Source organism: Silurus aristotelis (assembly GCF_946808225.1).
Source record: "Silurus aristotelis genome assembly, chromosome: 25".
In the NCBI taxonomy this organism is placed as follows: domain Eukaryota; kingdom Metazoa; phylum Chordata; class Actinopteri; order Siluriformes; family Siluridae; genus Silurus; species Silurus aristotelis.
This window is the reverse complement of record NC_139598.1, coordinates 15,642,480-15,655,212: the sequence shown is the minus strand read 5'-3', so window position 1 is coordinate 15,655,212 and position 12,733 is coordinate 15,642,480. Positions and strand designations below refer to the sequence as shown.

General features: G+C 35.4%; 1 protein-coding gene across 2 annotated transcripts; it reads left to right on the top strand.

Annotated features, from left to right (window-relative positions):
* Nucleotides 1-4,965: 4,965 nt before the first annotated feature.
* On the top strand, nucleotides 4,966-9,895 carry LOC310719459 (uncharacterized protein). Of its 2 annotated transcripts, none has more exons than XM_083529204.1 (6): nucleotides 4,966-5,284; nucleotides 5,403-5,455; nucleotides 5,551-5,880; nucleotides 6,549-6,776; nucleotides 8,867-8,942; nucleotides 9,022-9,895. In XM_083529204.1, exons 2-6 carry the CDS (start codon nucleotides 5,407-5,409, stop codon nucleotides 9,062-9,064), a joined length of 726 nt encoding a protein of 241 aa, XP_083385330.1. In that variant the 5' UTR covers nucleotides 4,966-5,284; nucleotides 5,403-5,406; the 3' UTR covers nucleotides 9,065-9,895. The 2 variants fall into 2 exon arrangements, with proteins under 2 accessions (XP_083385330.1, XP_083385329.1); XM_083529203.1 differs by having other exon boundaries at nucleotides 4,966-5,299.
* The last annotated feature ends 2,838 nt before the right edge of the window (nucleotides 9,896-12,733 follow it).

The window sequence follows — 12,733 nt, the reverse complement described above, 5'->3', positions numbered from 1 at the left end:
GGGTTGGAGCTGCATTTGAGCGGCTTGTCACTTCCTGATTTTCCAGTTTGGTCTGAATACAATGTCACATGTGAGACCATGTTTCACTCTCAGGCTTAGAGATAAAGAGCTGTTGTTGTTGTTTTTTCATACATTATATAAAGTATGGTTTAATATTAAACAAGTTATATGAATATTTAAAATGAATCACAAGAATATAGCATTAAAAAATACATATTAAATATATGCTTTAAGCATAAAAGTTGACTTTCATTTTATTTCTTGACGTTAATCAACTTAGGGTGTTGAATGACCTTTTGTGGCTGAATAAACATGGCTTACAGTAAATGTAAATCCGGCGGCAGGCCGTGCATTTCACACTTTCAGTGGTGTCCTGCATGAATCAACCCACCTCTTAATACCATCATTACGAGCACATTATCCACGAATCCACATTAATATGAAAACAAAGCTTTTTACACAACGCTACAAAACAAAATAAAAAAATCCCTGTCTGGACCTGTTAGGGAATAGTCTAGACTCTGAGCTTTTTCCTATATTAAAGCCAATATACTGTAACTTTGCTTACTATGAATAATGCCTTAAAAAAAAAAACAACGTCTAAAGAAGTTTGTGATAAGCTTTCAATATTCCATGAAAGTTTTCTCCTTATCGCAACATCTGGTGACCGTTACCAGAGAAAAGTTTAGCAAAATAACAGAAGCTGTTCCTTCCTAGCAAATATATCCACAGGTAAAACTGTTCTAAACTAGTTTGCACTCAATAACAAAGACGAGGGGGAAAAAACAATAAATGTAACCAAGGAGAAACACGCGAAAATCTAAAAAGCTTATGCTTTTCAGAAGAAGAATAGCCTTTATTTGTTATATATTCATTACAGCACGGTGGAATTCGTTCTTTGCATGTCCTAGCTTGCTCAGAGGCTGGGGTCAGAGCGTAGAGTCGGCCATGATACGGCGCCCCTGGAACACAGACGGTTAAGGGCCTTGCTCAAGGGCCCAAGAGTGGCAGCTTTTTTTGCGATACCGGGGCTTGAACCCTATACCTTCCGATCAGTAACCCAGCACCTTAACCACTGAGGTACCACTCCCCATAAGATAAGAGACAACGATTAGGAATTGATTATTGTTTTCTCCGAAATTTGGTTTGTGTATAGCGTTACCCTGACCACAGGTCATATAAGCAGCCTACAACCACCAGGCAATTCAGCATCGCCTTATTAAGCATTGTTTTTTTTTTCTCAGAATACATGAATGATAAAACCAATCATAATGGAAAATACATCAATTGCACACATCTGCTAAGTAAAAATTGAGAAAATTGAAGATTTCTTTACAATTACACTGAAGGTCATACCTCTATATTTAGACAATGATCATGTGTGGATACTTGTGTTTTTTCACAAACCAGAGCTTTGCTGTTAATTATTTAGTAGGCTGATCAATATCGATCATTAAATCAGTTGGGAAGTAATCACTGATTGAACAATTTGCTATTTCTTTTTATTGGAGGGTGGGGTTTATAAGCAATTTAAAAACCTTTAATAAAAAAAAATGTACAGAACATTAAAACAAACTAGCAAACTAGGCTTATTTCTATTTTTCTATATGTGTATCTATTCAACACTTGATTAAAACATGAGAGAAAGTATACACACAAAGTAAGGACTGACCACTGCTGAGTTTTTGCCTCAAGAGGGTAGTTACATAACAGGAAACCACATTTCCCGCTGGAATTCTTACCATGGCAATGGATCAAGTGCTATAAAAACTGTGCCCATTTTAGACAATATTTCAGATTATTCATTGGTGTTGGAGTATTTTATAGACCCGTGTAAATGTAGCTGAGTACGTGCGATAGGTTGCTCTCGATGCACTTTATGTAGCTTAATGTTGTGTGTTGTAGCTCTATGTTGTTTAGTGTAGCACCAGGGTTCCGGAGGAACGTGGTCTCGTTTTTACTGTGTACTGTGTACCACTGTGTATAGTAAAAAATGACAATAAAAGCCTCTTGACTTGTCTCTTGACTTGACTGGATGTGGCATCTGTGCTTACTAACAATGATTGAAAACCCATTTGTGGTTGTAATGTTTGAGTGTCAGTGAGGGTTGCATTCTGGGTGCACGCTAAAGTAAAGGCAAGTGTGTAGTAAAACATATGGCAGAATAAAGTTGGTTGTCTAGCTGTTTTATTCCCATCAGTCTGCCAAGTGCTTGGATTGGCCATCCCATTTAATATATATAATTAAATGAAAATAGACAAACCTCAGACCTTCAAAAAAACCAATCCAAAAACCCAAATAGTCTAAACATACGTTATTTGTATAAGTTCTGGTTTCTCTTCTCACAGGTTTTTCTTCCAGTGCTCACTTACTATTCTTATGTAATCATATGTCTTTATATACATGATTTATAAAGTATTGCAGTACATGAACATGTGAAAATGCATTTGGACACATGGAAATAAATGAATTGTGAAAATCTGCTATGTAGCAGATCCCTGCTCAGTGCCTCACTGCCTATTTGAATAACATCCACAAGAACAGATCCTACATTATAAATGTTAACTGTAGGCCTTGACAACATGTAAAATACTTTTCCTTGAGGTTAAGGACATTAGATAAAGTCTTGCTATTCAGGTATTTGTTGAATCCAACAGCGTTTCATAACGACTAAAGTCAATACTCTTTTTTAGACACCAGGATGATTCAAAGTTTAGTTTTTCTTGTTATGTATTGTTTTTTTTTGTTGTTTTGTTTTTTGGTGGGCACACTATGCTAGACTCACACTAGACTCAGAACATAGAAATCTTGTTAAGAATCCTTGTATATGCATCTTTTTCTTATATGATACTATGTAGAAGTATTGTAGTGAGCTACAGTTACTATGATTCCTGAACTGTTCACAGTAATACTATATGATTTGATCATATTTGGATGCTTTTTTAGTTTTTTTTCAGGCAACCAGCCATGATATTTCATCAAGAGATTGCTTTACCACCTAGATTTTGCCGGTTTACCAACATTTTCAGCAAAACTATATATATATATACCATTTAACTTCATTTGAATGGAATTTAGCCAGCGCCATATATGCAGTTACCAGCAAAAACTTCACTGTACCAGCATAGAATTCTTTTTATCCTCAAAATATTTTGAGCTGATTGGTATGTTAGGTATTAAAAAACAATATAATATAATAATATAATTCTGATATTTACCTCAGAAGATGCTGTGCAGCATCACAATGATCACAGGTCTTACAAGCGACCTGCTGTCCTTCTACACCTTCATCCAAAAGGTGAAAAAAAAAGGCGAAAACAACCTGCTCCTTCTCAGCTTTAACATCTCAGATTTGATTTTCATCATCTTTCTTCTCATTCGCATGAACGAAGCAGATGAAATTGAATGGAAAATGACCTTTCTCTGTCCACTAACTTACATCTACATGGTCACCCCTTTATAATAGCACTCTTATCTTCAAAGCTGTTAGTGGGGATTGCTATATGGGAGTGGTTTATCTTATCCTTTCAAGTTCAGTGAAGATCAGTAGAACAGTTCCTGGTTCCTGGGCGTACTGGGGATCTCCATAGAGGGCATAATTGCGCCACTGATAATCTGTTGCTTTTGTTATCTCAACATTATTCACATACTTTCCAAACTAGACAACATGAAGCCATTGAGGCATTTCAGGACCATTGGGTTTACCACATCTTAACATCTTTTCCTGATTGGTTTCCTGCCCTTCAGTGTGTCCCATGTTGTAGGTTTCATTCATCGGTGCAGACCATAGTGTAGATTGAATTCCAGGCTTTTTAATGAATTTGTACTCTAAAGCACTTTTAAACACATTAAGGGAGTGCACAGAAAGTCTTCTCTTGTGGCTGCAGCTCTTTTGTGTATGCTATTTTATCAGTAATCCTAATAGGTAGTTCTGCCAAGTAGTTTAAAGGCATGGAGCTTAAGAAATTGGGTCAACTGTCTGGTTTATGTATTTCAAAAGTTTTTGCAATCAAGGTTTTTTTTTCACACTAAACAGCCTTTAGAGTTTATAATCAATGGAGCAAAGAAAACTGGAGCAACACTTCGTTCTGTAGGTAGAAATGCTTTGTTAATAAAAGAGTTCAGCAAAATCTGATATGAGATTGGGAAGGATACAGAGACCCAAATAAACTTTCTTTACAACCATGGTGAGGAAAGACTCCACCATTTGGATTGGATTGGATTGGATAGATTGGATCTGTAAACTATAGAAAAGTTTTCTTTATTAAATTGACTCCAAATTACTAAAAATTAATTGACAAATGGTTTGGGAATATAGATATGCTAAATCATATTGCTGTAAATACAACTTTTACTTATAGAAACTTATATAATAAAGTCTGTTTAATGTTTTTGTAGTATTTGTTAATTATTGTTATATTTAATGCAGTAGTTAAATAATCATTTTAGTGTTGGTTGAATATTTGGGCCAGTGGACCAAAACAGTGGCAATAAATAAACACATAAATAAATATGTGCACATTATTGAACTTTTTCCTTTAATTTAAATTCTGTTCACTTCCCATGATCTGACAGCAAACTATATTCAGTGTCAGATAGAATTTCATAAATAATGCCTACAGTAAGCAAATAATTTGTGTGTGTGTGTGTGTGTGTGTGTGTGTGTGTGTGTGTGTGTGTGTGTGTGTGTGTGTGTGTGTATGTGTGTGTGTGTGTGTGTGTGTGTGTGTGTGTGTGTGTGTGTGTGTGTGTGTGTGTGTGTGTGTCATCTCTGCACCTTGAACCATAGACAAATTCCAAGTCATTTATTTAGTAATTCTCTGGGTTGTGATTTTACTTTTAATATATATATTATTTATTTTATTTTTATTTTATTTTAAACCAAATCAGAAGTCATAGTTTTAAGTTTTTAGTTCCCTTTAATTTAAAAAACAGTAAATATTTATGTAGTAGTCTTTACTCGACTAGAGAACTCAGCTATATATAGAACAGAACCTGTTAATCTTCCTTTAAAACTCCACCCTCTAATGCCACTGTACTCTGAGTCAGTCAGGATACACAGTGTCTTGGTTTCACTACCAAAAGCCCGTTTTTGAAGCCTGGATCTTTCTTTTTATTCTGAGCTGTTGTTTGAGGATCTTTTATCCAGAGGATTTAGCAGCAAATTTGTACTTTCTGTTGCCAATATCATTACAGAGCTTCAGAATGAGGACTGCACTGAGATGTTTGGGATTAACACAGTGCCTGCTGGTGACTGTATAAGATAATTACTTTGAAACCAAGTGTTAAGTAGATGAAAGTAAATCAAACTTTTTTTGTATTTCTTTTTATGTTTTTGGCTCTACAGCATTGACACCGGTGTTATTTTTGATTTATTGTTTTCATTCCTTTGAATTCAACAGGACAATGAAGTTTTTTCAGCTGTGGATGGCTTTGTGTTTTGTTGCTTTACAGGGTGAGTCATTCTTGAAACACACTTGTCTGAGCTCTTAATTCGATACCTAGTAATTAGACTAAAACAACACATTCCTTTGTGTACTCCATCTCTAGAGCTGCACCTGTCTGTGAGTGTGATAGTGAAGTTCCCTAACAAGAAGCCTTTGTACGTAGCACTGAACAAAACTCTGGTTCTGGAAGCTGACTTTCAACTCCAGCAAAGTGAAAAAGTTCTGTTGCAAACATGGGAGCGTAAGAACAGAGACGGGGAAATCAGAGTGGCAGAATCTGGCAGAGGAAACAACGAGAGGATTTCTGTGGAGAAGAATGGAGCACTATTGAAGATTACAGGAGTCACAGAGAGTGATTATGGAGTTTATAAGTTTACGGTCACTGTAAACAATGGAGCCCAAGTGTCTGATTCACGTGAAGTGCTAAAAATAAGTGAGTGTCCAACAAGCTTGTTTTTTCCAGTGTTAATCCGGTGTTTGTATTAAATGGGAGGGAAACAAGCATAATGGTCACTTAGCCTTACGCATATACACAGATGAGTTGTTTCCCTCAAACAAACTAGTCACTGCTGTTGATTATCTGAATAATGTGGCAGAAAGATGTCAGAACAAATATGTCTTACTGTGAGAACGTTTCACTGTTAAGAATCTACAGTTTGGGCTAAACTGAAATCAGCCTCACTGTTCTTTGTCTTACTGACTCTAGTGACATTTAGTATCATCAAAAAATCGAAAAGAATCCACTTTAAGGTTTTCACAAGCGAATATTCTGATAAAAATTCAACTGCATACTCATGTCTTGTTATCACTGACAGACATCTGTGTTTTATCTTAAAAACCATAATGGGCCTTGCCCTAATGGTTTTTTAAGTTTTTAATACTGCTCTTTCAGATAGAGAACCTTATTTGCCTTATGTAAATGCCCCAGCTCTCTACCCAGCCCTCAAGTTAAAATTTGACTTGAACTAGAGAAAGAATCCAAAAAATGCACAATGCAGCACATTACAGGTCGCCCTATAAAAGCGACAACACGCTCAACCTATACCCTTGTTTTGTTACGCTTTCTTTAAGACTCATTGTTTTCTTTCTCCATGCATGCAGTCAATCCCCCAAACGCATCTCTTTATATGCAATGTAGCATCCCAAGTGTGGGCGCACAGTGGGACAAACCTGCATTTTTATGGCAGGTAAACGGAATCACAATCACCAATAGGAATGAGGAGATCTCCACAGATGGCAGCATGCTACACTTAATGAATCTGGATCAAAACTACACTTGCATTACAGACAGCAGTCAGGGGACGAGCAAAGTGGAAGTGCGCATAAACGGTAAGTACGTACAGTCTGGAAAATCAGTTTATTTTAAGACCATGCTGTTTATATATTTCCATCCATTTTTTTAAATCACCACTTGGGGATCAAGGGTAACTATTCAGAACAAAATCCACTGCGAACTCTGATCTAATTTGTTTTGCAAAAATAGCAGATGTTAATAGATCTGGTTTTAAAGAGGAAAAAAGTCATACAAAGAATTGTACAGAGGCTGTGGTTATAAATAATCTCCAAAACTGGATAGCTAGAGGTTTTCTCTTTCCAATGAACTCCAGTCACATTCCAGGATACGATATATCTTTTTTTTTTTACTGCATTCCTTTCAAATGGATATGAATAATAGTGGATGAAGGACACAACCAATGTAGTTTTACTCCAGTAAATGTACTCCCTTCGAACTTTCAGACTGTTACCACAAAGCTGGAGGCACACAATTATATAAGATGTCTTTGAATGCATTATAGTAAAATTTTGCCTTCACTTAAACTTGAATATGGTTTTCATGGGTTGGAGTGGAAGATCTCCTGCTATAGAGCTCTGACTTCAACCCGTCTAAACACCTTTGGGATGAATGTAAACACTGACTGCACTGCAGGTCTCCTCACCGTCATCAGTACATGACTTTACTAACACTTATGTGGCTGATGAACACAGATCTCCATAAGCACACTCCAAAATCAAGTGGAACATCTTCTCAGGAGAGTGAAGTGAATTATAAGAGAAAATCAGGACTAAATAAGGAATGCGATGCTCAAAAGTACATATTTTTGACAATATAGTATAGTCCTGTTGGACTGTTCAGTGTAATGTAAGAGCACTGTGAAGGAATTTAGTTTTTTACTATTTTATTTACTTTACAAACACGAAAGCGAAAGAAAAACACAGTGAAGACAATGAAATACTAAAGTGTCTAGCAAACCAAGGTCATGATCAAACGGAGGTAATAGTGTGCTACAGGACTGTTTTCATTTTGTAAATATTTATCAAGCACTGTAGATCACCTAAATCCTGTTGCTTGTGAGGAGCCCTATTATTCTTAGCTCTTGCAAATGTTTGGATTTGGATAACAGGATACTACAGGTCAAGGGCAAGGTGGCCTTAGATGATGTTTCCGTGACCAGAATTATAGAAATGATGGAGCATTAAAATGAGTCTATTGATTTAAACATTTGCAAGTTGCAAAACTATGTACATTCTGTGATCCTGTTATAGAAAATGTTCATTAGCACTGTGGTATGAACCTAAGTAGATTCACATTACATTAAATACGCCTGGAGATGTTGCAACTCTAGAAACGGATGAAAATGAATAACTAGGTTTCCTAATACAGTAATACCTCGGTACTCGTTTTTCTGCGGAATTCGTCAAAATTTGATACTCGTCATTCGTCACGTTACTCGTGAGTGCTCGCGGTAAAACAGATGCAAGTTAGCTCGCGAACAGTGCCACAAAGTGCCCTCCAAAACATGTTCTTTTGTCGCTCTGGATAAGGGCGTCTGCTAAATGCCGCAAATGTAAATGTACTTATTCAATACTAGTCAGTACCAAGGATTACTGTAATTCCACAAAATTAGATCGATGGAAAACCTTAAAGAAAGTGTGATAAATATATAAAGCAGATAAATACACTATTTGGATAAAAATGTTGTGGATACCCGATCCCAAGAATTGTATCTGCTTTTTAAACATCATGTTTAACATATAGTTCCTAAAGGTGTTCATTGGGGTTGGAGACCTGTTTACACCAGACACTTGGTTTGAGTGTCCTGGTTTAAGTGAACAGAAAAATCTTACGCACAAACACACGCATCTTATACAATTGTGCATTTCTAACTTGGTGATAACAGTTTGGGTAAGAATCACATATGACTGGGAAAGTCAGGTGTCCCAGTTCCTTTTTCTATATACAGTAGCGTATGGAGTCACTTTGGGGTCGCCTGTTATTTCTTTTTATGGGGTAAGCAACATGAAGTAGATAAAGTAGCTAATATGGAGTCGAGCTAGAAAGTGTGATTATGTCCATAGGGTTGTGACGGATGCTTTTTTACTGTAAAACACTATTTTGTATTTTCTATCACTCAATCCAGAGCAACAGTGTCCAACCTGTCATGTATGGATTGTCGTTGCAGTCATTGAATTGATCATAATTTGTGTTTTAGTTGGGTAAGCATACTCAAATATGTTATCAAATTATTTATGCATTTAAAAATTGTATATGAATTTAGTCCTAATTTTTTTATAGGTTTTACTTGTATAAGAGGCTAAATGAAGAACCTGTCCTCTGATTGCTGTCTGCTGAGACAACAACTACTGAATCAACTACTGAACACTGTACTCCTGAAATCTACACTTCTTTCCATTTAAGTGTGTTCTTATGTTATTTATTTGGATGCTAATTATTTATATTTGAGTGCTAATGTGATATTTACAAATCTTTTAATATTTAACTCCTGTATTAACATGTTGACATCCACTATCAATGATCTTGAAATCGGTTAACAGCAAAAACGTTTCTGAACGGAACAGCGTTGTTGATTTGCACAAAAAATAACTTTTTATTTATCATTAAAATGAAGGTTCAAAGAACAATGATTGAATAAAAAACAAACAATGTACAGAATATAGACAGTCCAGTGAACAGGATGCTACATAGAAGCATTTTAAGGGGCCAAACACTCAGATCCGGTGAGCTGCACATTCTCAGACCTTCTACACTAGTTTCCAAGCAGCCACACGAAAAGTAGAAGGATTTGTGTGTGTGTGTGTGTGTGTGTGTGTGTGTGTGTGTGTGTGTGTGTGTGTGTGTGTGTGTGTGTGTGTGTGTGTGTGTATGTGTGTTATTCTGAAGTATAAAGATAATGAAAAAGAAAGGATAAGTCATTTACTGTGCTCATGAAAGGGTGTTTTAATGTGATAATAAGGGCAGAACACAATCATCCTGTGGCGACATAAAATTAGTTTTGTAAGTACATACAGTTTAGTACAACACTAACTTTACACATTCTAATGATGAAGTGTATAAAGAAACATTTTCAATCAAATGAAGTCAAAATGTTTTGACTTATAGTTTAGAGACGCCATTGTTTGGAGCACTTTAATTACGCACTAAACATAAATTCAAAAAGCCTTTTAAATTTTTCGTCTTTAAATAAGCTGTCATGTAGCAGTCCGTCATTATTCCCAGAACATAATATAATAAAATTTAAAGATTTTAGGTTTTAAGTTGTAGCATATAATAATTTACACACTTAACAGTAAATAAAACATTGATTGATTAATGATCCTGTTTGTGTCTACAGTTGTTTATTTTTTAACATCACTATTGTTTCCTATTTATTTTTCAACTATTAAAAATGCAAAGTGCAAAGATAATGAGGAATGGTGTTGATTACAGTTCAGATATTCAAGAATCATAAAATAGCACAATTAATAATTAATTAAACATTTATCTGTGTGACATATTTGTTTATGAGTAGAAGCGAACTGCATATATGTGCAGTGTGGGTAAGATTTTTAGGGTATGGAAGCATATGGAACTTTTTGGAGTGCACACTTTATAAAAGTGATTTGGGACTTATTTTTTTATTTTTGTTTTTGATTTTTTTGTTGGTTTTTTTTTTATAATAAATCGTGGCAGCCTCTGATCTTATACGACTAAAAAGATTCCCACTATATACTACCAGTCAGAGGTTTTAGACACACCCTCTACCCCAGTTTTTATACAAATGTAAGTGAATAACCTGAAATGGAGCAAAGTTAATTGTTGCCCGAGATTGGTTTTAGCATATATTTAGCATATTCAGCATATATTTATCTCAATGCCAGTGTAACTCCCTTTAAAATGCATTTTCCTTTAATAAGACATGATTTTAAAGATAAAGATCATAAGTGGGAGCATATAATACTTTCCACATCTAACATTAAATAAAGCACATGAGTCAGAGATGTTAAAAATAAATAGAACACAGCAGCTTTTGACATACAGATATGTGTCAAAAGCTGCTGTGTTCTATTTATTTTTAACTATTACAAATTATGCATCAAGTTCCAAAGTGCAAAGATAATGAATAATAGTGTGGATTGCAGTTCAGACATTTAATGTCTCAAAGAAACATAAAATGGCACATTTGATCATTAATTATACATTTTTCTGTGACCTGTTTGATTAGGAGCAGAAGCGCACTGCATATATTTGCATTATGGGTGATATTATTAGTCTATGAAAGCCCATAGGATTTGTGTTATTTTAATTTGTATTAAAAAAGCTAAAAATAAAGAGCATAAAAAGCAAACTGGTGACGCTCTCCAGAAATGGAAGTAAATTAAGCCTTGAATTTTTGATGGTATCAATTCCCAACTTTTTTTTATTTGGTCAGTATTGTGCTGCAGAAAATCAGAGGTCGCTCTCATATTGGTAAGTAAAAGAAAGTGAAATGAAGAAGACAGACAGACCATAATAACCCTTTAAAGAATAGGTCTTTAGGGAAATTGCAAAGAAATCCAAAGGGATCAGTGAGTTCACTTTTCGACACTATTTTTTTGTAATTCTGTTGTCGCGATATACATTTTTTTGTATTTGTAATTGTTTTCAATCAGTTAGTGAAGAAAAAAGGACGGACCAAACACTATAGTTTTAAAGTACTAAAGTGAGTGTGGGTTGTTTTTACATATGTATGAGCGGAAAGATTTTTCAGCACTCGCACATGATAATGACAACAGAGGAACATTGCTGAATGGACTCTAAAACAGGAAACATGCAGCCAGGAAAAAGGAAATCACTCAAGATTTACAGCATGAACAGTACAATACAATACACTATAGTTTTATACTTTCCAATGAAGTGTAGAAAGACACATTTTAAATGAAATGAAGACACCTTTGTGACTTTGCGCTTTGAGATATTGAGCACTGTATGTGATCCTGTGAACATCAGACCCTAAATAAACCGCTTTAGTCAGTGATGATCCTGTATGCATGAAAAATCTCAATAAATAATAATATACAATAAATAATTAATGATATATTTATCTGTGTGACCTACTTGATTAGGAGTAGAAGTCTATGGAAGTTGTGGTAATTTTCTCAGTATAGAAAATCAGCACCTTTAATAAGGTACTTACAAAAATAATTTTTTGTAATCTTTTTAATACAATGTTAGGGGGTTCACACACTATATAAAGGTGATTTGTGACATTTATTTATTTAACTTTTTTGCGGGGGGTTAAGTAGGGTTTAATTAAACCCTCCTGGCCTTTGAACTAATGACTGATAAGAAAAGTTTTAGACACCAATTTATTAAAAGTTTCATCTGGTCATTTATCAGAACTAGCTTTGATAAAAAGAAAGAACACAGTAGGCTTTAAATCAAAAATTGTGTTTATTTATGCATTTTATATATATTTATTTTTAAATACTTTATTGATACCACAGGGAAATTGTTATTTCTTCGCATATCCCAGTGATGTAGGAATCTGGGGTCAGAGAGCCGCGTCAGCCATGATACAGCAACCCTGGATTACAGAGGGTTAAATGCCTTGGATCGAAGCAGTGAAAGTTTGGTAATGCTGGGACTTGAACCCCGAACACTTCAATCAGTAACTCAGAGCCTTAACCACTGAGTTACCACTTCACCTATGAACCTTCCTGTCCCTATGTTCTGTTATAATAACCACTCTTCTGGGAAGATGGAACAACCACAAGGGTGTTAGTAACATCAGGTAGATGAGATGAGGAGGCCTCGGGTGCAATCAGTGTTCCAATTAATCCCCCCACAGTGGGGTTGAGGTTAGAGCTCTATAGCATCGCAGTCAAGATCTTCCATTCCAACCCATGTAAACCATCTCTTTATCTTTATGGAGCTGGCTTTGTGCACAATGGCATTGTCATGCTGGAACAGTTTTGGGTCTACTAGTTCAAGTAAAGGGACAATTTGATCATCTTGACCAATTTTGTGA

Bases quoted from the DNA above. Each gene is read 5' to 3' on its own strand.
- LOC310719459 (XM_083529204.1), top strand. From the start codon at position 5,407: ATGAAGTTTTTTCAGCTGTGGATGGCTTTGTGTTTTGTTGCTTTACAG. The intron at 5,456-5,550 runs GTGAGTCATTCT...CTCCATCTCTAG, and splicing joins GTGTTTTGTTGCTTTACAGG to AGCTGCACCTGTCTGTGAGT. The intron at 5,881-6,548 runs GTGAGTGTCCAA...CCATGCATGCAG, and splicing joins ACGTGAAGTGCTAAAAATAA to TCAATCCCCCAAACGCATCT.